We start from the raw sequence: 26,261 nt of genomic DNA on the forward strand, positions 1-26,261 counted from the left end.
CTCCACATGCTTTTGGCCTGCATGCTGCCTGACTGCTGCCAAGGCTAATAGTGCTGATGCACAGAGTCTGACCTGATGTTTTACAGCATCAGCGCACAATCAGCACTGCTCCTCCTCTACACATTCTGACCACCAACCACAGTCATTCCATGTTTATTTAAGAAATATGCTGGAATATGTAGTTTTGGCCTTTTGATTTTGTCGTTGTTAAGCTGTAGTGTCATGTCGTACACTGAAATCTTAAAGGGATAATTCACCCAAACATGAGAGATTATTTACTCGCCCTCATGATTTCTCATCTTTGACTGTGACTGAGACATGCATGTTGGAGCTTTATAGTCCCTGTTCAGTACTTGATTGTTAAAGTATGTTGTTGGTCACTGCAGAGTGGGCTTTCTGTCCAGATTCTTTCAAAAATTGAGACATTGCATGTTGAGATACGGGTCCTTACCCGGTTCAGTGCTGAATGTGTGAGCAATTCCAATTGTGGTGCTGGAGAAATTCTTAGCATTATGCTCTCCCCTTGTGCATTTGTCCTTAGTGGATGATCAGTCATTTTAGGGGACTTGGATTTAGTGTCAAGATGCAATATTCTTTAAATCATCTTTCCAAATTTTTTGAGCTATGGCAGACATGGTCACATCATAGAAACTGATGGTTTCAGATAAACGGTCAAACCAGACTTAAATTGATTTGTAATTTGTTTTGGTGTTTTAAAACGACTTCAATGTGAGTCTGTCCAGGAGCCTGCACCACAAATATGAATTAGCTAACTAGCCAGTTAAGTTTCAGTTTAGTTTGCATCAATCTTTGGTTTTAGGTAGTCTCAGCCTCTGGCGTTGTGCCCAGCACAACCCAGAAAGCTGTGGCTAAACATCTGATGCATATTGCACACTTCTGGAAACACTTCCTCTTTAAGTATTTAGCATTTCTAGGTAGTGCGTGTGCAGCAATTTAATTTAGGTTGCCAAAAGTATTGTGTACCAATCAGTACTAAAATAAAAAAAAATGGTTATTTCCTGCTAACATTGCTGTGGTGGACCTGTATCTGTGTTTGCACTTAGAGCGGTGAATTGACCACCTTCACAGCAAATCAGTCATTTCTGCATGTCAACACAATGGCCAATCAGCAGTATTTAAGAACGTGCTCAAATGATAGTGGTTTTAAAAATTTCAGTACTAATTGAGACCGAACTTGATGTTTTTGACAACACTAATCTTAATCAGCCCACCTGAAAACAAGTCTGAGTGGATATAAAAGCTGCAATGTTCATATTGATAACAGTGCTCATTAATAAACAGAGACACTAGCTATGTTTTCATCCACCTATTTTTATGCGCATTTTGGATATGTGCATAAAAATACAGTTGATTGAAACGCCATGATGTGCATAAAACGGATGCTCGTAACTGAGTAGGATAAACTTTTCATTCGATAAGAAAAGATGCGCATAAACTACAATGGAAACACTTTCACCGAACAAATTCCAAAAATGTGTGTGAATGGACAAACCAGCAGACTGAGCACACTGTAAACCATCTGAAATGTTGTTTTAGTCATTCTAAAATGCCTTAACCATTTCACCATTAGTGTTGTTATATAATTAATTACCTACAGAATCAAGAGTGTCTGCTCCACATCTCATGCCTTCAAATGCCACCATTGCATGTCGGCATTTGTTTTCTGAGGTGCAAGTCATTTATTAAATAAAGAACAGATTTACGCAGCTTCTCTTACCACACTTCATCAGGAAGTGATGGTTTTGTTCTCTTCATTCTGCCATCTGAGTTTTCGTGATCCTTTTTCAAAATGCTTCACCAAAATAATGAATGAATCTCAAAACAAAGTTTACATACTGTATACGACCTCCTGGTTTCCCTAGGTCCCTAGGTTAGATGACATGAAGGCAGCTTGACTTTAATCACTTTACGTTCCAGTGGTATTATAGAGTAGCTAAGCTGCCTTCATGGTTTCTAAAACACAGAATAGAATTGGTGCAAACTAAACTGAAACTGAACTCACTAGCCAGCTGCACTTACTTCATGGTACAGGCCCCATGCTTTAAGAGGAGCTTGAACTTAATGTACATTAGATTGCCAAATGTTTCAATGATATGAGGGTGAGTAAATAATTGTAGAATTAGTTTTTTTTTTCTACCCTTTAAGCTGGTATTTTGTGTATTTTGTTCTGAATTCTCATGATTTTGCTGATGGTAATTGTCATTGTTCTCTCTTAGCAGAATTGATTTGAACATTTGAGTATGACTAGACTAGTCATATGCAGCTCCTAAAGCAGAACAAATGAAGATTCATCTGCATGGGTCATCAGTGATGCTGATACCTGATTGGCTGTTGCTTACTGCTCAGCTCTTTAAGTTTTTAACCACCTAAAATTCTTGTGCTTCCACTATTTCTAACTCTTATGTACTTCCTTTTTTTTTGTCTGCCACAACTATTCCCTTATTCCTCATTTTTCCATATCCAACATAACCCTCCATCCATTGTTCTCTGACTCTCCCTATCTTCCTCCACAGTGCACACAGGGCACCAAAGGTCTCCTGGAAACAGCCTCTCGATCTCCTCTCCTCACAAGCTCGTGTCCGCAGGCCAAACCTCAAGCCACGCCGGCCATGCTGGAGCCTCTTCCGGAGATCGTCCCGTCACCTGCCCTAGAGCAACCCAAGACCTCTACAGGACGCCAAGCAACCAGCACCCCTCACAAACATCACTCTCACCACAGATCTAAAGGAAAACAAGCTGCTCATCACACTCACAAGACCACCAACTCCTCTCCAAGACCCCATCACAGCCACAGTTCACGACGGAAAGACTCCAAGAGCAGAGACCCAAAATTTACTTCTCTGCGCTGAGGAAGACCTTTAGGTGTTGATTGATTCTATGGATTATTTCAGTTTGTCCTTGATTGATCAGCTTCAACTGCGACACTTAGACAAGTCTGAAGTTTCCACAAAGACTTCCATGTTTAGCAAACGATGCCGGTTTTACAGTTCTGTAGAGGAAAATGGTCAACTCCGCAATCTGTAAAAGTAAAAACTTCTGTTAAAAGATGATCAGAAATGCTTTGTAAATCATGTGCAAAGCATTTCCAAAGACGAGCACAAAATGTGAACTGCAGAGCAACTGCCTTTAAACATTGTCAATCGAGACGCTGAGTTCCAAATGAGCTTCATCAGAACAGCAATAATGGAACAAGAACACTGTCGTCCTCTATTGACATGAACTCTGGGATTCACTTCTCCGGCCTCATTTAGGTCTCTTCGAGGATGGTTTGGTTAAGCTTCAGTAAGCCAGAACTGTCTTCTTTATGCAAAAAATACAAGAGCATGCCTGGAGAATATAGCTCCCAATCAATCTTCATCCCTCATGTCGAACGAGAAATCTTACCCACAATTCTCTTTCCTTCGAAAGGACTGCAGCATGATTTTTTTTTTTTTGTAAAATATTGTGTTTAAAACATGGTATTCAGTGTGCACAAGTACCTGCTAATGTGGATGAGATGATGCCCTCAAGTCCCCTGATCTAGTTGAAAAGTAACATGAGTGTTTCTTTCTAAACCTCGTCACAAGTTCTGCTGTTCTTCACGTTGCATTCCTGACCCACTGTTTAGCAGTAATTAGTCTTAATGCACTAACTCTCAAAGCAGCAATACTGTAATGTTTTAGTTTTTCATGGTTCGACTCGTGTGCTGCTGTGTGTGTGTGTGTGTGTGTGTGTGTGTGTGTGTGTGTGTGTGTGGACAACTTTTTTGTATGTGTGTGTTTGTATGGGATTGGGAATGTGGGTGTTGTATTGTTATCCAGGTTTTGACTTAATATGCAAACTGAATGTTATTTATGAATGCTGAAATTGATTCTCTGTTTCTCAAGACCTCTGCAACATTTGCACAAATAAATACAAAGAACTAACAGGCCAGGCTGGAGTTTGTGGTACATTTTGCCGCCTTACAAACGCCAGACTTGGAGTTCACATGTGTGTGTATGTATAATAAAAGGTTTGCACAGCACGTTATTTTCATCTTTGTTAATGCCAGGGTATGTGTGAAGCCTGTTTTTTTATTGCCATGTGAGAGGAAATATCACTTGCCAATTCTGGTATTTAGGATCTTTGTATTAAACATACTAGGTCTGTGATTGGAATGGAATCTACGCACGATCAATTCTGGTGAAGTACACAACATACTTCTAAAAAGGATGATATTTGCAGGGGGGAAAAGTATACTAAAAAGGGCTTAAAGTGATAATTAACCCAAAAATGTAAATTTACTCCTTTTCTCACCCTTAAAGAGCACCACTTTTAGCCCTTTTACAAGATGTCAAAGCCTGTGGTGTCTCCAGAATGTGTCTGTAAAGTTTCAGCTCGAGATACCCATCAGATCATTTATTATAGCCTCCAGAATTTGCCCATTTTGGTGTCTGAGGCCGTTGGAGCTGTTTTTGTAGCCTGTGGCTTTAAATACAAACGAGCTGGTTCTCCCCGCTCACCTTTCCCACATGCATGTCTGCTTCTCATCATGGGTTATGTCAGATAAACAACACAGAGACACTCAGATGAAGCTGAAATACAGCTCATTAGTCAAAAATACCAAACAAGTTTATTTAATGTATGGAGTTTATTCAAGCCTTTCTAAAATGAGTCGTACACAAATGCCGTTTGCAGTGCACACACACGCGTGTTTACTGACACCATGCGGCTGTGGAGATTATAGCTTTTAAGAATTACTGTCTTTATTACAGATGTGCTCTGTTTTTAAATTGTTTTAAACTTATAAAAATTACAGCGTTGGAATGAATATTTTAATCTAATTTTATTAGCAAAAAATGTGTTCTGTGGACATGCGTATACATGTTATTATAAAAACATAGCACCTGTCATTCAATTCGGTGGGTGGGTAAAACCGAACCCCTACATCACATTGCTGTGGACCTCAAAAGGACTGGGATTTGGGTCCTTTTTTACATTTAGACATTTAAACAAAAAGAGACTTGTTGGGTTTATATCACTCCAATTTGACAGTGGACACGCTATACCTATGCAGAATTATGTCAAAACAGTTTACAAAAGCTGATTTTCATCATAGGTGCCCTTTAAATGAATCTAAACCTTTAAGTTTTTTTTTTCTGTTGGACACAAAATATTGTATTTTGAAAAATGGTAGCCACTGGTTTCCTCAGTAGAAATACTAATAATAATAGGCTGTGGATGCAAATGGCGGTTTCCAAGATTCTTTGAAATATTTTGTGTTTATCAGAAGCTCATTAAACTCAAACAGATTTAGAACAAGTGCATGGAGAGTAAATGATAATTATCATTTTTGGCAGAACTATCAATTTAAGTTGAACTTTAAAGGTTCCGCTTAGTGCATTAACAATTGTTACTCGTACTCGTGTGTAGTTTTAAAGTGTGTAAAGTTTTAAAGATCAAAGTGTGCAACAATTGTTATTGTTCTAAAACTGCATTCGCTGTCAATTACTGTAATTTTCAGGTGACAGCTTGATGCTTTTCTCTGAGCTGCTAGTTCAATGCTGTAGCCAGTGTGGATCCATGTGGTCCTACGTAAAATATGAATATCACATGCAAAATGAATAGGGTTAACGTGGGCAGACTGGGCACCAAAACTAATACTCTGATTGGCTAATGTGTTTACAAATCGACACAAACGTGTGTGGTAAGTTTCTATTCTCAATGAAGAAATAAAATAAAACATACATATTTGTAATTGATGTTTTCCATTCATTTTCAGATCCACTTTAATCTTATCCGTCAAAAGAGCTAAACTTTTTTTTTAATTTTAAAAATAATTTGTAAAGCTCAAAGAACAATTTTGTTCACAAAGAAGAAAAAAAGAAGTAGAAGAAAAAACACCTTTTCGCCAGTGCTTTCTATTCTGGCAGACATGTTGAGAATTACTGGCACAACATGCAATCGTCAGATTGACCATAGTAAACGGGCAGACGGCATGGGTGAACAGTCATTTTTAGTTTTCTTGGTGCACAAAAGTGTCCTTGGAGCTTCATATAATCACAGACAATTGAAGGACTTGTTTGACAGTGTTTTTAATTTCTTTTCTGGACTAATGTCTTGTAACCATTGCTGTCTGGAAGATGAAATACCTTAATTTGTGTTCTGACGATGAATGAAAGTCTCAGGGAATTGGAACGACGTAGGCTAGGTGAGTTATTATTAATTATTAACAGTGTTGGTTGATTGATTACACGTAGGATACTTGCAAAATAAAAAAATAAGCAACCTCTGTAAAAGTGAAATTAAATGCAAAAGAAGACATTTTAAAGAATATTTTTAACCAACAACCATTGACTAAGTTAGTGGAAATGGCAGTACTTTCCAACATTCTTCAAAATATCATCTTTTAGGTTAGGTTGGGAACCACTTGAGGGTGAGTAAAAATGAGTAAATAATGAATAATTATCCTTTAAAATAGATAATGGGGCCATTTAAATGGAAATCCAGTAAACAATTATGTAAAAAGCATCCATAACGACTTTGGCACATCTTATTATACAAGTATTAGCCTATGCAAGTTTCACAAATTTATTTTAACTGACCACATTACCCCGACAATTGTAAATGTATATATCGTAAAAATACATTTCACTCATACAAATTATATGTATACATTATCTGGATGCAGACTTGGATTTGGTGTAGTTATTTAAATGTGCTTTCTTAGTAGGTAATTTCCTCGTCTTTTTATTATTATTTTTACGCCACTGTCGTTCATGACCACAAGATGACGCTGGCGTCTATCAAATCATGCAAAAGGATTTGAAATTGTTTCACTTCAATTCACTCGTTGCTTATCTCATACAAGCAGCCAGGAGCTGTTATTCAACCTCATTAAATCATTGCATATAAATAAAAGTGGCCCACTGAAACATATATTCAACAAATTCATTAATTTGGCAGGTTATAAAACTTTCCGGAACATTAAATAATTTTATTACTTTCAGGAACTAATCTGAGACGTTTTCATGTTTTTCCACTGTACCCAGAAGTGATAGAGAATTCATTTAGAAAACTGCTTTCAAGTATTGCTCACATAACAGTATTATGTTGTGTTTCATCAGATCCGACTGTGTTCATTTGGGGAATTTTCTGTGTGGAATATTCTCAAATTTCAAAATCCTGCCAGACCTGGAAATCAGTTGAGTAGATAAAAAAGTCAACTTTTCAAGTCACTTGTAAAATTAGCCTAAAAAATACAATTGTTATGGAACAAACCATCATCATACAATAACTTGCCTACCCTAATCTGCCTAGTTAACCTAATTAACCTAGTTAAGCCTTTAAATGTCACTTTAAGCTGTATAAAAGTGTCTTGAAAAATATCTAGTAAAATATTATTTACTGTCATCATGGCAAAGATAAAATAAATCAGTTATTAGAAATGAGCTATTAAAACAATTATGTTCAGAAATGTGTTGAACAAATCTCCTCTCCGTTAAACAGAAATTGGGGGAAAAATAAACAGGTGGGCTAATAATTCTGACTTCAACTGTGTGTGTGTGTATATATATATATATATATATATATATATATATATATATATATATATATATATATATATATATATATATATATATATATATATATATATATATATATGTGTGTGTGTGTGTGTGTGTGTGTGTGTGTGTGTGTGTGTGTGTGTGTGCGTGTGTGTGCGTGTGTGTGTGTGTGTGTGTGTGTGTGTGTGTGTGTTTTTAGAGACTCTGTTAGTTTCTTCCAGTTTCCCTCTCAGTCCACAGACATGCAGTAGAGATGAACTGGATAAACTAAATGAATGGTACTGTACAGTATAAGTGTACGCGTGTGTGTGTGTATGAAAGAGTGCATGGGTGTTTCCCAGCATTTGGGTTTCATGAGTTAATGTACATTCATTTTGTTTTCGGCTTAGTCCCTTTATTAGTCTGGGGTCGCAACAGAGGAATGAACCGCCAACTTATCCAGCATTTGTTTTACGCAGCGGATGCCCTTCTAGCTGCAACCCATCACTGGGAAACATCCATACACACTCATTCACACACATACACTACGGCCAATTTAGCTTACTCAATTCACCTATTCACCTAGAATTGATGATGATTTATGGATTAATTCTCAGATTTTTGGAATGCATCACGATTCTTAGCTTTATGCACAGCAAGTGTATTTCAGCCACAGATAAACTTCTGGTGAAAGGTTAATGTGACTGATTTAATTTCATACGTTTCCTTTTACAGCACCGATAATGCAGTTTGGTTCAAATATAGTCCATTAAATAGCATTTATTTAGTTGTTCAATGAAAGACCGCAATCACCATCAGGAGCAGCAGTCGAGTGCAGAAACTGCATTGAAAATACTGTTAAAATAAATTTCCATCTTTTAAAAACAAGGCACAAAACAATGGACTTGAATTCTGTGCTTTTTATCCAGTGATTTGTAATGGAATGACAGTTCACCAGAAGTGCTTGAGCTGGCTTGCTGAAAATGAAAAGTCCCTGTCCCATTGATTCAGAGCTTTTTAACAGCAGATGGCGCTCTCTACCTATTTCCAAATCATACACTCATGATTTGATTCTAGATTCACCAGCATGAAGAGGAGTTTTAGTGCTTTCGGTCACACTACAATTGGTCAAATGCACTTGCACCACGACTTTTATTCCACTGGATTAACGTAAACACAGCTCACTAACTTTCTTGTAATTCACTTAAACATTTTGATCAAACCTTTAACTCTTAAAGGTGGAAGAGGTGACTATCTTCAGAGACCACTTTTTGTTATGCTGCTTGAAAGTCTCTATAGCCATTATTAAATTAAGTAGTCCAAATATGTTAATATGTATTCTAATAGGCATCATGGTGGCGCAGTGGGGAGCACAGTCGCCTCACAGCAAGAAAGTTGCTGGTTCAAGCCTCGGCTGGGCCAGCTGGCATTTCTGTGTGGAGTTTGCATGTTCTCCTCGTGTTCGTGTGGGTTTCCTCCGGGTGCTCTGGTTCCCACAGTCCAAAGACATACGCTGAATATGTAATTGTATACTTTTGCACACCCTGTTCATGCAGAAAGTATTATGTCACTGGCTCATTTGCTGACAAGGTTCAGACAGAGAATGGGAGATAAACATCAGCAACCTACCTTCTTTGTGTTTGGTAAGTATGGTATTGTAATTTTTAAGAGTACTATAAAGTTTTCTCCGGAATGTTAGATGATTTATTATAGTGATGTTGTCTACTGCTCGTTCATGAGGCATAGCTTTAGACGGCAATTTGCAGGGAGGACGAGACAACATTAGCATCACCTTCTGCACCTTTAATAATTGTTTTCCATTCAAATATGTATAAGGATTGAGGATATTTTTAAAACACTCAGCGCAATCGAGTTGTAAAAACTAAGTTCAGAATGGATTAAAGAGAATTGCATTGCATTCAGGAAATTTCAGAATCATTTTTCAATTTTTAAGGCATTGATTTATTTGTCACGGCCCTAATATCAATCACTTTTGTATTCAGTTTTATATACAATCAGCAGCATTCAGAGTGTGTCCATTAGGAACACAGCCTGTTTATGTCTGGTAATCGCCACAGCAAGCAATTAAACACTGTAAACACATTTTCACAATTATATCATACGAGATATGAAACTAGTGCTCAAAGTCAAACGCAATAGCCACTGGAGAGCAGTCAAGACAACAAGCTTCTATTCGTGCATGCAGTTTATTCAAGCATATTATCATGTGATTTGAGCTGTGTTCAACTGCTTTAGACATTACAGTTTGCCAGTTTATTCAGTTCATTTGCCTGAAGTAAATTGAAATCAAGGATGGAAATTCATTCATTCATTAATTCATTCATTCTCATCTGCTCTTCCGGGGCCAGGTTGCAGGAGAGAACCCTAGACTTTCCTTTCCCCCGACACTTCCTCCTGCTTCTCCGGGGGGATCTCGAGGTGTTCCCAGGCCAGCCAAGCAACATAGTCTTTTTAGCTTGTCTTGGGCATTCCCCGAAGCCTCCTTCCGGTGGGACATGCCAGGAACAATTGCCTAGGTAGGTGTCCCGGAGGCATTCGTCACAGATGCTCGAGCCACTTCAGCTGATGGATGACAGTGCTCCTCACCCTATCTTTAAGGGTGCACCCTGCCACCCTGCAAAGGAAACTCATTTCGGCCGTTTGTATCCGAGATCTTGTACTTTTGGTTATGACCTAAAGCTCATGACCATAGGTGGGAGCAGGAACGTAGATTACTATTCAGCTCAGCTACTTCTTTACCACAATGGACTGGTACATCAACCGCATTTCTGCTGCCGCTTCACCAATCCGCCTGTCCCTCTCTCGTGAACAAAACCCCATGCCATGACACCTGAACTCCACCTGGGGTAAGGGCTTTCCTCCATCCTGGAAGCTATTGTTAATTAAATAAAAGAGCAAATTCAAGAGAAGAGACACTGACGATAGAAAAGGAAGGAGGAAAACATGAAGTCAGTGTTTTAAAGAGCATTAATTGGGCTCTATAAAGGTTATCCGAAGTTGTAATGTTCTCCATCTGGCTGTGATCAGAATGAAACACTAGCTCACTGCTTACTGGATAGTAGCATATAGCCTAATGTGTGTGTATGTGTGTATGTATATATATATATAATGTATTTTAAACAGGCTGAAATCTAAAGGAATATTTCACCTATAAATTTAAATTAGAGCATCATTTACTCACCCTCTGATGTCCAATCTGCCAGTATATGTATTACAAGTGAACAAACAAACTAATCTGCCTCAAGAAAGAGCTTGATATTGGTATTGTGAATGGACAATAGCATTATGGTTGAAGTTTTTCATTTGAACTTTAAGTGAAGGAAGTAAATGAAATAGAGGAAAATGTTTCAAATATTAGATCTGACTTTTTTTTGTTGTGTTGAATGCTTAAAAATTACTCTACATTCTAGTTTCCCCAATACTGAAAACTCTGTCATCATTTATTTCCCCTTTAACTGTCACAAACCTGTTTGAGTTTATTTCTTCTGTTAAACACAAAGGCGAAAATAAGACAAAACAAAAGTAATTTTTTCCCCTGTAATTATCAAGATTTGCAGCTTGAATTAGTTTTACTTTCCAAAACTGCAGCCCAAAACAGATCACAGAGTTTGTCGTCACCTTGGAATGTCAGTGATAAGTTTCAGTAAATACTTTGGAAAAAGTTACAGCTGGGTAAAGTAGTAAAAATGTAATTTTATTATTATTTTTTGCAGATTTGCTGTATAAACATGCAAATTGAAAGTGCAAAAAGCTCATTTATTGTGTTTTCAATGTTTTGAAAAAAAAGTAATAAAAAAAATGTGTGTATATTATATCATTGCTTTATAGCCATTTCAAACTTCCCTAAAGCTTCCTTTAAATACTGTGTGCCTCTAAAGTAATGCAATGAAACGTGACATGTCACCTTTCATTAAGTTAACATTATAGTGTTTTTTTAACACCTTATGCCAGGAAATATGCAACCCTTCAACAGGACATTCTAAAATGCTTAATATGACTTAATGCATGTAGATGTTAATAATGAAAAAACTAAATACAGCATGCATCTTATGGATGTTGAGTTTGTTTAACAGAGCAAGGGAATTTTTACAGTATCCCTAATATATTATTCTAAGAAAGTCTTTTAGTTTGGTTGAATAAAATCTTTAAAATAAAATTATTACAAAAAATAAGGTCAATATTATTAGCACCTTTAATATGTATATTGTGTATATATATATATGTATGTGTGTGTGTGTACTTCAATTGGCTTACAGAACAAACCAATGTTGTCTTTACAATTTTGACTTGTCCAGAAAATGCTTCTTGATTGAAGAATTTCTAGATATTTGAACTCGCCTGATTTTTATCATGTTTTTAAGTTTTACCACATTCTCAAAAAACGTTGAGTCTGAAAACGTTGAAGAAAACATTTTTGCTGTGTAATTTTAACTTAATGTTGGTTGCACATCACCTAAAAACATTATTTTAGTGTCATTCAGTGTTCACACTTAAACACATCAATGCAATATGAAAAATTTTGACCCTTTTGGCTATTAATAAACAAAAGTGCATCAAATATTGACATTGACCTTAAAGCCCTGAAAACACAAACAAACAGAACACATAAAAAAATTGAAATCTAGCTTTGCAATGTGTGCTGATCTACACGGTAAAAAAATGCTGGCTTCCACACAATCGATTTGTCTTGGGCCAACATAAAGGAATTAAGTGAACATTTGTTTTCACAAATTTAAGTGGATTGGACATAAAACAGCTAATACCGATTCAGGCATGATTTTCAAAGTAGTCGTGTTACAGTCTGCATGACTATCTAGGCTAGCGTTTTGTCGCTGCTTTGTTTACACTGCAAGATGGATCGGCGACAGAGGTTTCATAAATGACTACAATAGAAAGAATTGCCGACAACTTTGTCCAAACTACGTCTCACAACCAAAAACACACAGTATATCTTTTGTTATTAACTACATAATGAGAAAGAAGCCTTTAACGGGGTAGAAAATTAACATATTTGCTCACCTGGGTTTGAAGGGAATTAGCAATTTCTCCTCAAGTTTTTTTTTTGACCCAGTAGTGATATTGCTCACATGACACATCAAACAGACACGCGTGCTCCTGCCAAATTTACACTAGTTTTTCCTCCATTACTATTTCAAATAGACTGAAAATGAGCGCTTTTAGCTTCTCCCACAACCTCCTGCTGGCCTGCAGACACCCACACTAGTGGATGCTGCTTTCTCATTGGCTGTAGATGATCGCGGATGTTATTTTTAGTCAAAACTCATTTCACACTCATTTCATTCTTTCAGTTCACACTGTGTGATTGTTACTCGTGTGAATGAGCACCGATTTGCCTGTGATTTCAGGTATTTGTCGTCAATTTCTCAAAACATTTTTGGCGAATCAAAATCAGGGCTTAAATCATGTAGTATAAGTTGTTCCAAAAACTCAAGAAATGTGTTGTTCCTGCTCAATTTAAATTTTTTGTTTAAACAATCAGCAAACGTCATGTTTTTGAGTGTAAGTGCAATGCTATAATAAACACTGAACACTTTTCATTCATTTTCACATTTCATTTGATACGCAACAGCTGTAATAGATCAACACAATCTCATGGCAATTCGTAACTTTTTGAGTTAGTGGCTAATTCGTATGAATTTGTACAATTTAATACAATTTGATTATCCCATCCCCATTGGGTTTAGGGGTGGGGTTAGGTGCTACGCCTCCTTTTTAAAATCGTACAATTTCATACGACTGAACTCCGTATGAATCCGTACGAATTTGTACGAATTAGCCACTTAACTGACAAAACGTAAAATACTTACGTTTTCTCGTGAGATCAGGCTGAATAGATTTAGTTTTTTTTTTGTACTCCCTTAAATATTTTCGGGCATGTTTCTTGATTTCACTGACATTTTTGCCACAAGCCCCCATTAATTTCTGACCTTCTCTTCACATGCTCAAGCAGATGTCAGTTCAGATGATGAACAAAGGAAGCGAAGAGAAGCAGCATTTATGAGCCCTTAGAAAAATAAATATGCTTTTTGGAGAGCAGCCAGATGGGGGTGAGATGAGATGAGAGGGGAGATCCCACGTCTGGGGCACATGAGAGAAAGCTTTGTCTGTGCCACGCAGAGCTCCGGGTCACAGCTTTTCAGCACAATTTACTATACGCTCCTCACCACAGATCATGTTACTCTGGTCTAGCCGGAACACGTTAGAGAGGAGCGCTCCAAAATTTTTTTTATCAAAAACAAAGTGTGCTTTTGAAGTGAGATAAAGTCACTTTGAATAGCATGAGCATTCAAATGGATGCAGTGTGTTGTTTACAATGTCAGTTGTGCCATCAAACCAAAATTGATTCAGACACCAGACGTCAGTTTTAGATTTTTTTCAAACGATCAACTTGTGTGTGGAGGGCACCATAGTTCAGACAGGTTAGGAAAGCAAAATAATGTGGTAACAATTTAGTATAGAGATTTATAATAACAAGTTAGCATGCCTATTGATTTTTAGTCCTTATAAAGAACATATTTTGCATGATTACATTTTACATCCCTAATCCTGCCCAATGCCAAATCTAACCACCTTACTAAATATTAATACACAGCAAATTAGCAGTTTATTGAGGCAAAAGTCATAGTTAATACACTCTAAAAAATGCTGTGCTCAGAAAATAGCCTAACCCTAACCCAGGTGCTGGGTAACTATGGGACAGAACATGCGGTGGGTTGTTTTGTGCTGGATTTACTCATTTAGCCCAAAATGCTGGGTTGTTTATTTGACCCAACAAGTGGGTTAAGTTAACCAAGTTCCTGGGTTACATATGACTTAAACATTGGGTTATTTGTTGTCTTATTGCTTTTCTACCTTTATATTTACAATACAGGGTGTCCGTGAGGTCTTAAAATGTATTTAAAAAGTTGATAAATCAAAGACCCTTAAAAGGTATTAAAAAGTCTTAATCACTTTTTTTACAAGGTCTTAAATTTTGTCCAAGTGTTGTCCAAAGAGTTTGACTCCAAAAAAGCATAGTATATTTATATTCCTCCTAATATTAACAATGTTGTGCTCGATCCACGTGATTGGTTCATGCTGGGGCGCATCTGGCCAAGCTCCTTTGTCCAGGTGATGTCACGCAATTTGCGACAAACGTGGGAAGGTGATGTGATGCTCTCCACGTGTAACGAAACCATAGAGCGAAACACACGGCAAAATGGGAAAATGTAAGATTGAGTACTCCTAGTTGGAGAAAGACGAGTTTAAACACTGGCTAAAGACTCGCTGAAAACAATTCTTTTGTAATTTATTCTTTCAAGCTTTGTTTCTTGAGAGCTCATCTAAGTTCTGTTGCACAGTTGTGCTCCATTGATTTATTTAACTACAACTGTTTATTAAGTTAAAAGTTTGATACTGATAAAACTTGGTGGCGATGAGGTCTTAAAATATTCTGAGAAGGTCTTTAAAAAGTCTTAAAAAGGTATTGAAATTACCTTTAGGATTCCTGCACATACCCTGCAATAGTATTAATAATAGTAAATAACAATCACAAATGAATGCAAAATGAATATTATTCTTTTAATTATTACACAACACAAAAATGCTGCAGTAAAAATCTATTTAATTAGATTTCATACTTTATATTTTTCGACTGGGTTCAACTGTCACACACTTCATCAACCCAGTACAGACATATAAAACTTGCAAGATATCAAACACTTAAAAATGGTTTACTGCCACATGAGATTGAGTCCAAACATTGTGCCATAAAAATTAGGCCAGACAAAGAGTCCTGCAACAAACAATAAATGTGACAAAAAATGTAAATGACAAACAGTGGGAAAAAAAACTGTTGTTAAAAAACTTCACATGTAAAATCTTGTGTCCATCCATAGGCTGGAGAAATTCCAAGGTCTGGGGTGTCATTGCCTCATCAGGAATGTGTAGCTGGTCTTGACATCTTGTTTAGTCTTTCCAATGTAATTGTCCCCACCTGTTAATAACGCAACACTTAGTCTTGCAATAAAACGGTAACACTTTATAATATAAAATGAGGATTATTTATGCTTTATAAATCCCTTATAAATGGCAATTGAAGGCTTGGTATTAAATGAACAACAATACATCTTTGCAATCTTATCTAAAAAGTAAAATTACTGTAAAGTTCAAACATGAATAACAGGAGTGTCAAAATACAACATAAAATTGGATAAAACAACAACAATATACTAATTTAACAATATAATAGGATGCAGTGTTTAAACTGTACAGTTTTATTTTAAATAAGGTTGCAAAGACTTATTTTTCATTTGATACAGTTTCATTTGTGTATCTTCCAATGAATAGAAATGGAATAGAAATTTTCCTTTTTTCTAGAATTTTCTGAACCTTTAATTGTCACTTATAATGGATTTATAAAGCACTTATAATGGATTTATAAAGTCCTCACTTAAGATCAAGTCAAAAAACTGGATGAAGTTGAGTTAATAAAGCATTTATAAACATACAAGTTATCTATTAATATATGCCTGAATAATAAGATAAATAAATGTTAATTTGAATAGTTTATTAATCATTTACTAACTCATTCTGAATGATCTTTAAAAACCACCAACTATGCTAAAATAACTGGTTTGTAAATAATGCAATTCTTAATTTAGTAATAAAAAATAAATCATTAACAAAGTATGAGTACAAAGTATTAACATTAACAAAGTATATACAAAGTACAAGTATTAGAACCACATTTATAATGTGCTTAAGTCAAGAATACAGCATTTGTAGCTGCAGTTATAAACTTAAAGCTTAGTAACATTTATTAATATAGAGTTAATGCTTAACATATGATGAATTAACTATTTGGCCATGCTTAATAAATGGCTCATAGTGTGTAGTTATTATAATGTGTTACCAAATCGGTAAACCTTTAGCATGAATTATTGAAAAAATTGGTAAACATTTACATTGGTAATTCTAGTTTACCTTGTAATTTTGCTTGTTGCGAGCTCCGTGACTGCCTGACATTGTGATGAATCCAGAAAGTTCCATGAAAAATGAATAAACCGGTTGGGTCAAAAAACCCAACTCAGAAATTAAAAGGTGAGAGAACCCCCTACTGCCCTTTCAGTTGTTTGACCAAGCATAGGCAACCCAACTGTATGTTTGCAGTACCCCAGACAACCCTGCTGTTTTAACCATGCACAATTAACCCAAAAATGTGTTAGAATTAACGATGCATTTTTTAGAGTGTAGTTTGTCAGTAGAGAGAACTGAAACTTTAATTAAAGTGTGACCAATAAATTAAGCTGTAACATTGTGCCCAGGGTAGCACAGTGGTGCAGTGGATAGCACAATCGCCTCAGAGCAAGAAAGTCACTGGTTCGAGCCCCGGCTGGGTCAGTTGGCGTTTCTGTGTGGAGTTTGCAGGTTCTCCCTTTATTAATCTGGGGTCGCCACAGTGGAATGAACCGACAACTTATCTTAACAACAAAGAACAATTGTCGCATAAGTTTAGTTTCTAAACATTTGAATCAAACAAAATCTGCATTTTTTTCAGGTTACCCAAGCTAATGCGCATTTGCGCTCAAAAAGAACGAGAGCGCGAGACCATACCTCATTTATAGCCATATTACACATTATTATCATCAGAATAATGGGTAACACTTTATTTTGATGGTCCATTTGAGTATCAATAGACTGTCTGCTTAATATATGTTGATATGTTCCTTCAACAGACATTTTACTGGCTATAGGAAACTTTGCAAGTACAGTACATGTCAACTTACACTAACCCTATACCTCAACCCTAACCTAACAGTCTACTTATAATCTAGTGAAAATTAGTTGGCATGTAGATGCAATGTAACTTAAATTCAACAAACGTACCATCAAAATAAAGTGTGACCGAATAATGCTTCTCCAGATTGTGCTGCTCTTCTGAAGTAATTCACAACTTGATGGCTTATCTCCTCCAGAAATGACAGCAACTCTTTGTTGCTTTTGACAGGACGGACTGTACCTTGCCTTAGTTTCATACAGATTACAAAACCAAAAATCTTTTGTTTTCCAGTATAATTGGTTCATTAAAATATAGATGCTTAAAAGTACAGATTTCAAGCTTTATTTGGATATATTTCTTATGTCTGTGAAGCAAGTATTCACTAAGATTCCTGTGTGTTTACCACAAAAACTGTCATAAAAGAACACGTCTGGTCCGAGTATCTCCCCTGGAGAAATGTCAGTCTATAGCGATTGATGATTGGCACCTGTACTAGTAGGCAGGGCTTTATTCACCATGTTAACTGATATACTTTTCCCCATTCAAAAATATACAAGTGACATGTCTTGTGTATTCTATAGTCTTTGGTATTATTTCCTCTTGAGTCATGATGGCTGTGCTCCCTAAGAGCATCTCACATCTCCAAAAAGCCAGCGTTTGTTCATTGTGTATCACCTTAATCTTCTAAGACGCAAGTAACAGCACCAGTTTATCAGGGAGAGACAATTTTACTTATTTTGACATATTGGATGAAAAATTACTTTGTTTGATAATGATTTATGTGATATTCCAGAGTCTAATTTGCATCTTTGTATGAAAACAAGGCTACTAAGGCTAAGAATGACTCAAAGTATTGATACTTGTGTAATGGGAAATAACTGAAGATAAATTCTCATTTCAGTAGAAAATTTCAGACCATATTTAAAGGGATTTTGCATTTGAACTCGTCAAATATTGTCATACTAACAGCATGATGTTGCAATCCATCACACAATGTATGTCATCTGACATTATCAACATTAATTTCTTCATTCACCTTTTAACTGTAGGCTCTTGCTATACTTTTTGGGCAAGTATAACGAAAAAAGAAGTGTGATGATATAAGAAATGTTAAAAGTGTCTGACTAATTTTTGGTTTGACTACAGACACATCAGGTAGGGAGTTGTTTAATGGGTGGTTTCTGGCCTCAGAGGGCTGATTCACAGGGAGAGTGAAACTTTAGTGGCCGGTCACGTGGAGCTGGGTGTGTTTGGAGATGTGGTACATTATGTCTCTCTGGGTTGGACAGTGTGTGAACTGCCCTTCCTGTCTGGCTGCCTGTGGCTGCAGTGAAAGGAGAGACACTCAGCTGTGTGAAAGTGTGTGTCATGGCCTGCTTGGCATTCAAGGTTCCCACGCCTATACAAAAAAAAAAAAAAAAAAAAAAAGCTAAAATAATTTAGATAAAATTATGATTATTGAGTGAATTCAAGGAAATTATTCTGCCCTCTAAAACACTTCAGTCTGTCCATGTGTGACTCATTATGTGGACAATGGCATAACTAGCTACAAACCCTGTGACTCACAAAAGTACAGACTTTGTGTGTGTGAGTGTGTGTGTGTGTATATATACATTTATATATATATATATATATATATATATATATATATATATATATATATATATATATATATATATATATATATATATATATATATGAAGAAACCCTTGAGGTTTAAAGGTAATTTTTCAACAATTTTACAACACATTTACATATTCATTGGTTCTTTGATGTTGCCGGGTAAACATGTAGAGACCTTAACCAAACGATTGCAAATATTTTGTCATATGTGCCAACGCTAATTTGATGTTTTTTTATGAAAATGTTTCAGATGGATTTTTATTAATAGTATTTTTAGTTTTAATCCAATTATAAGGATTAAACAATTATAATACAAAGAATTGTACAGTAGTTTGTCACTATTTACAGCTTTTAATTTCAAAAGTTCATATTGTGAAACATCATCTGTGTATGCATAAATTTACCAATGCGTGTTTTATTGTTTATCATGCGGTTCACTCAAACTCCATTACTGCACACATTGTGATTTTTGATAATACTTGGTGATTTTTCATATTTATATGGATCAATTGTCTAAAATTTCACAAATATTTAGTAAAACAAACAAACAAAAAATGTTTGCATGTGTGTGAAATTCATTCATTCATTTTCTTTTTGGCTATAGAGTCTCTTTATTAATCTGGGGTCGCCACAGCGAAATGAACTGCCAAATTATTCAGCCTATGTTTTCTGTAGTGGATGCCCTTCCAGCTGCAACCCATTACTGGGAAACACCCATGCACTCTTATTCACACACACATACACTATGGACAATGTAGTTTACCCAATTCACCTACTGTATATTCCAATTCTCCTCATATTGGAAACCCCAACATGAGGAGAACATGCAAACACCACAAAGAAATGCCAACTGACCCAGCTGAGGCTCAAACCAGCGAACTTCTTGCCGTGAGGCAACAGTGCTACCCACTGTGCCACCACACTGCCCTGTGTGTAAAATATGACGACATAATTTTGCCACATTTGAGGTTCGTGTAATGACATGCTTCATAATAAATTAAATAAACTAGATACTTGGGTGTTAACCCTAGTAAACCTCAGTATTAAATGTGCCATAGAATGCATTGACACAATATGTTAAATTGTTCTCTGGTATCTAAATAGAAGGCATGTTTCTTAGGTAAGTTAAAAAAAACTGGATTTACAGGTCCATTTTTAACCATAAGAAATTGGCCCTAATATAATATGGTTGCTTTTGACCATATTTGGAAGTCTTGTGAATATTGAAGTCTGCAAGAACTGGAAGTTTCTGAGTCTTTTATTTCAGAATGTTGATTTACTTCCAACTAAAACTAAATTTTGAGTAGGGGTGGGGCTTTCTTTTTTCATATGATGTCAACAGAGAAGAACCACTATTCCAAGCACAGAAGCAAATGTTCAGATTTTGATCGAATATTACCCAAACCACATTTTTTTTCAGTGAATTAACTTGCAGTGCTAGCAAAATAAAGGGATTTACATGAGAACAAGGAAACACTTGTATTAGAGGCTCACTGTATGTCATTTCCATTTACTAAACTTTTATTATTTAGCTATGTATAGGTATATCCACATTTTCAATCTATGACACCTTCTAAAGTGTTAAATCATACGCAGACAGCATCTCTCTGGATCTGCCATTACCAGTATTTTTCATTGGAACATTTGCTGCAAAACTGCTCAAGCTCCCTTTAGTTGAATGGGAACTGCAGGAGCATTTAAAAAAGTCTTTCCACAGATGTTTCATCTGAGCGATCTGCATTCAAACTGGACCGTTCCAGGTCACTTAAGTTGTGTTTTTAAAACATTGTGGGTCAATGTCCCATCGGAAAACGAATCATCTTCCAGGTCCCTGTGCTCCTCTGGAATGCTGTATATTTTTATTGGATTTTTCAGCACTTAGGTTCTTCCATTCTTTCTTCTGTATGAGTTTCCCAGTTCCTATCACAGAGAAGATACCAGAAGCATGATGCTGTCACCACAGTCTATCACCGAGCCAGAGATGCTTTTGCTAATGCATTCTTGAGTTCTTCTGCTTTTGGTGTTGCTGTAGATCTTTTGAAGGCCACTTTCCCCAGTGTCAGAAAGCCAACCATTTGAAGAGAAATAAAACGGGCCAATGAAATGCCAATGAATTGGCAGTGCCAACGCATGCAGCTGGCAACAATAACAATCAATTGTGAATAAGAATGCCAGCTACGCATCGCAGAGCACCTTTTCACTTTCAGAAACCTCACGTGCAGACTGAAGGAGACGTTCTGTTGTTATCCTCCGACTTTGTTCGAGTGAGAGAGAGTGAGAGAAAGCTGTCGTCTTCTGAGAGGCTGATTTCTCCCGATTCCAGTGCGAGCAACAGCTCAAGCTGGGCTTTTCCTGTCTTTGGGTGTTTTGCTGTACTTCAAGAGCAGTGAGTATAAAGCAATTATCTTAAAAGAGCAACACGGTCGTGGAACGCTTCTTTGTAAAGACATCACTCTGACCATGTGTTTCTGGAGGCGGTGGTACCCTATCCCCGGATGATGGGCACGAGCACTGTGTTGCAGCTAAGATCATGGCTCACTCTTGCAAAAGGGCACACCACCCATTTTGTGCCCTGCAAGTAGTGGTTGGCACTCGGGCAGATCTAGGGCACCCTTGGGCTTGCGGGCCTCCTATTCCTCAGCATGCATCATCTAAGCTTTGAATGAGAGAAGCGCTCCATACTCCGGGATGATCGCTCTTTCATTTGATGACACCGAAGACCAGATGTCCATTGCTGCATCGGAGGGTGGGCTGTCATTTTCAGTTGACAATTCTGACCCATTTTGAAATCTGATCTAATAAGGTTGAAAGGAAGGGGAAACCCTCTAAGCCTCCCCTCCACTTCTTTCCGGAGGTGCACAGTAAGTTCATGCAGCACTGGAGGGTACCTTCTTCTGCCCGGTCTGTGTGCCCTTCCACCCCCACCTTCCTCAATGACGGAGCAGCCAAGGGGTACGAGGCGATTACCCAGGTCGAGCATGCTATCGCGGTCAATCTTGCCACATGGTGCTTCTTTCTGGCGTGGTCATCCTTGGCTCCCGTCCAAAGCGTGTATGTTGTCTGCGTCCCTCGGGGCCAGAGCCTAGACTGCTGCAGGCCAGGCTACTTCCACCTTGCAAGCTATGGCGACATACCAGCGCTACCTGGTGCAGGCATTGGCCCAGCTGCACGAGAGAGGTTCTGACTCAGGCTTAATGCACTATTCACTGCAACTGTCTATGCTCTGAGAACCAAGTCAGCTGTTAGTGCCCTGGTAAGGACGATGGCCACACTAGTAGTTCAGGAAGGCCACCTCTGGCTAAACCTGGCAGATATGCATGACGTTGACAATGTTCACTTTCTTAACGCACCCATGTCCCAGGCTGGTCAGCTCAGCGACACCGGGATGAGTTGACCCAGGAATTCACCATGGTGATAGAGCAGTCAAGTGCGATGGGGAAAGTCATCTACAGGTGGGCTCTCCCCACCGACTCATCCACTTCTGTTGCTCCTCGCTGACGATGCTCGTCTGCGGCTCAAAAATCAGCTCCGCCGCTCTGTTCTTTCCACCAACTAAACGGCAGCATCGAGCACCCCGCAGATGATCACCACCTCCGCCTCAGGGCACCCCTTAGTCTGGTATATGAATCGCGAATCGTCCCTGGGACGGGCCACTTGGTGATTTGCTCTTTCCTCGGCGGAGGGCCAGGGACACCCATATCATTACAACCAGGCTGCTGGCCTCATGGCTGACTGCTACCAAATTTTTAATAAAGAGCAATTTCTCCTTTCTCCGGGTGTGACAACCCGAACACTGCCAGCTTGATGCGCTACGCCTTCCAGCTCGTAGGATCAGTGCTCTTCTCCACAGGCTCCAAGAGTGCCAGAAGACAGGCTCCTTTCTCTCGCACTCTCAGTTGCCCTCCTGGCCCTGCTCTTGGGAAGAAGTTAAGAATAAACCTCTTACCACTGGTACTTCAGTGATTGTGTCGATGATGTCACTCACGCGAGCTCTGCCAGCCTGGTTAGCACTGCCCAGCCCGTAGCGATGGCTCATTCGGATAATCAGACTTGGCTATTCAATTCAGAATAGCTAAATGACCCCATCCCCCCCACGTTCACGGGCATGTATGACACCAGGGTAAGCCCTGTGTTCGCCCCTGTCTTGCACGAGGAGATTGCTGTCCTCTTGACTAAGGATGCAATTAAGCCGGTCCCTCCAGTCGGCATGAGATATGGGTTTTACAGCCTGTATATCATTGTACCAAAAAAGAATGGTGGGTTATGACCAATCCTAGTTCTGCGTGTTTTGAGCGGCTGCCTTCACAAGCAGCCAAACAGAATGCTTACACAGAAGCACATCCCCCGTTGCGTCCGTCCTCAGGATTGGTTTACAGCAATAGACCTGTAGGATGCGTACATTTATGGGTCCATTCTTCCACACTACCAGCAGTGTCTGCAGTTTGCGTTCGAGGGTCAAGCATGGCAGTACAAAGTACTCCCTATCGGGCTCTCCCTGTCGCAGGTTTTCTCCACGCTTGTGGAGGGTGCCCTAACATCCCTCCTCATACTAAATTATCACGACAACTCACTGATTTTAGCCCACTCGCGGGATCAACTGGTTATGCACAGGGACAGGGTACTCCGGCACCTTGACCTGTTAGGGTTTTGGGTCAACAAAGAAAAGATCAGCTTACCCCCGTACAGAGCATCTCTCTTCTAGGGTTGGAGCTGGACTCGATCGCCATGCTGGCGCGCCGAGCTGATGCTGACCTGTCTGAGAGGGTTTGACAGGAAACTGTGGTCCTACTGAAATGATTTCAGAGGCTCCTGGGGCATATGGCATTTGCAGCCGCTGTCACACCGCACGGATTGCTCCATATGAGACCGCTTCAGCATTGGCTTCACGATCGGGTCCCCAGATGTGCATGGCATGAGGGCATGCACCGGGTGGCTGTCACTCTGCTGTGTCACCACGCCCTCAGCCCCTGCATTTCTACAGGTCTGTGTGCCTCTATAACAAGTGTCCAGGCATGTCGTCGTTCCGACGGATGCTTCCAGTATAAGCTGGGGGCATGTGGCTGTGGGTTCGTGGAAAGGAACCCAATTGCATAGACATATCAATTGCCTGGAGCTGGTGGCAGTGTATCTCGTGCTGCTCTGTTTTTTTACCGGTGCTAGAAGGGAAACACGTGCTGGTCAGGACGATGTGCATGCCTATGCCCTGAAGTGGAGTCTATACGCTGTGTGGTGTGCTTCTCTCCAAAGATTAATAAAGGGACTAAGCCGAAAAGAAAATGAATGAATGAACATTTATATAAATATATATATAAATATATATATATATATATATATATATATATATATATATATATATATATATATATATATAATGTATGCTTTTTTCCCGTCACTTGTAAGTTGCTTTCTGCTACTTTCCGATAAAAGCAACTGCTAAATGAATACATGTAAATGTGTTGTGGGTTCAGAGATGCTCTTCTATAGATATTGATTGTAATAATCGGTCATTTGAGCTTCTGTTGCATTTCTGTTAGTTCAAAGCCATACATTGGCAACATTGTCCCCTTTTTTGGCATCAACAAGACATTTTAGGCAAACAGAACCTCTGCCCACTGTATTTTATTTTGGGTCTTTTCTTGCATCCCTTACAAAAAATAACTGTAGTAAACTGAAGTACAATTGCAGTACAAACAGCAGTATATAGAATTATAACTGCAGTAAAATTAAGTACAATTGCAAAATTGCAATACAATGAAGTATAAACAGTTCAAATACAGTACAATAAAGTTAAACAGCATTTTAAGAATTTTAAGAGTTTATTTGCAAAAACGAATAATAACAATAACTGCAGTGAACCGAACAGTACAATAGCAGTATCCTATATACAATGAAAACTGTGGCAAAATTGAATGCACCTGCAAAATTGCAGTATAATGAGGTATAAACACAGTTCAACTGCAATGCTAAAAAGTTCAACAGCAGTAAAATCTGCAGTACAACTGAAGTAACATTAAATAAGCAGATAGGTTCATAAGTTTTAAAGTGCACTTTAGTTTACTATGTATTGCAGTATTGTAGACATATTTCTGTAGTTAGTTAGACTTCTGAAAAGTACTGAAACCTCATTTGGAAACCATTGTCCACTGAGCAGGAAAAGTAGTAGTTTAGAAGTACTTAAGTTGTATTGCAATAGCAGTATAGCAGTTAAACTGTAGTAGTACTTCAGTTGTATGCAATTTTTTCGTGTCCAAAAAAACTGCACTTTTCAGAAGTTAACTAAAACTGCAGTATTGCTTTAAAAAAACGGCAGTAATTTTTTTGTAAGGGATTAGCTGCTGCCATGTAACTTTACTGAAATGTAAACAATAAAGTGGCTCCTGAGTTTATGTAATAATGTTTTCTAGGAGGCAAAGCTGTACAGATTCTCCCAGATCCAGTTAACATCATGTGAAAGAGTTCAATAACACTAAGGTGAGAAGATTAGCGAGGCTATCCATCTATCACAACTCCATGACATTTGACCCTAATCTGACAACAAACAAACAAAAAAAAATAAAAATTCTGCAAATGGCGAAATGGAATTATCTCAGTATGTATACAGTGAGTTTCAGAATATTTTCCTTTATCATCTATGGGCTGCTCCAGCTCCATTTACAAGTAAAACAACAGCTCGAGGTGCAGGAATTTCTGTTAAAAGAATACGAGAGACAGGCGTAACTTGAGTTAAATAGGTTGGAGCTCGAAAGTTAACAAAGCTGTGTGAATACGTGAAGGCCAGCGGATTGCATGAGTTATGAGTTAGTTCCAGAAGCTTAAAAGGAAAAATTCAGAACGCACAGGATGTATGAACGCCAAGCATTTGTTGAGTTTGCTAGAGAAAAAATATCCCTTTGAGAAATAGTGTGCTGATAAAATAGTTTATATGTACAGCTTAGGAAGCTTACAGGTCCACGCTAAAGTGGTAATTTTATTTTCCGTTTCTCAGATGTTTAACAGGGTGGATTATTTAGTATATATTGAGTTGTTAATTTCCATCAACTAGTTTAACTGCTTGACCAGAATTAAAGTGGTTAGCACTGTCACTTTACAGCAAGAAGGTTGCTGGTTCGAGCCCCAGCTGGGTCAGTGGCATTTCTGTGTGGAGTTTGCATGTTCTCTCCGTGCTCACAATGGGTTTCCTCCAGGTGCTCCGGTTTCCCCCACAGTCCAAAGACATGCGCTATAGGTGAATTGAATAAACTAAATTGCCCATAGTGTATATGTGTGAATGGAAAAAGTGTATGGATGTTTCCCAGTTCTGGGTTGCAGCG

The 26,261-nt window shown here is 38.1% G+C and overlaps 1 protein-coding gene across 2 annotated transcripts in view; it reads left to right on the forward strand.

Moving 5' to 3' along the window:
* Positions 1-4,112, forward strand: part of zdhhc18b (zinc finger DHHC-type palmitoyltransferase 18b) — a 26,287-nt gene extending 22,175 nt beyond the window's left edge. The window contains exon 10 of one of the 2 annotated variants that reach the window (XM_056480146.1): positions 2,535-2,624. Coding sequence is in view for 1 of the 2 variants with exons in the window: in XM_056480145.1 (XP_056336120.1) it covers positions 2,535-2,870 (336 nt within the window). In the remaining variant the exon portion in view is untranslated. Of the gene's footprint in view, positions 1-2,534 lie in introns of both variants that reach the window. The other variant, XM_056480145.1, reaches the window with a different exon arrangement.
* The last annotated feature ends 22,149 nt before the right edge of the window (positions 4,113-26,261 follow it).

This window comes from Danio aesculapii, chromosome 19 (assembly GCF_903798145.1).
Source record: "Danio aesculapii chromosome 19, fDanAes4.1, whole genome shotgun sequence".
NCBI classification, from domain to species: Eukaryota; Metazoa; Chordata; class Actinopteri; order Cypriniformes; family Danionidae; genus Danio; species Danio aesculapii.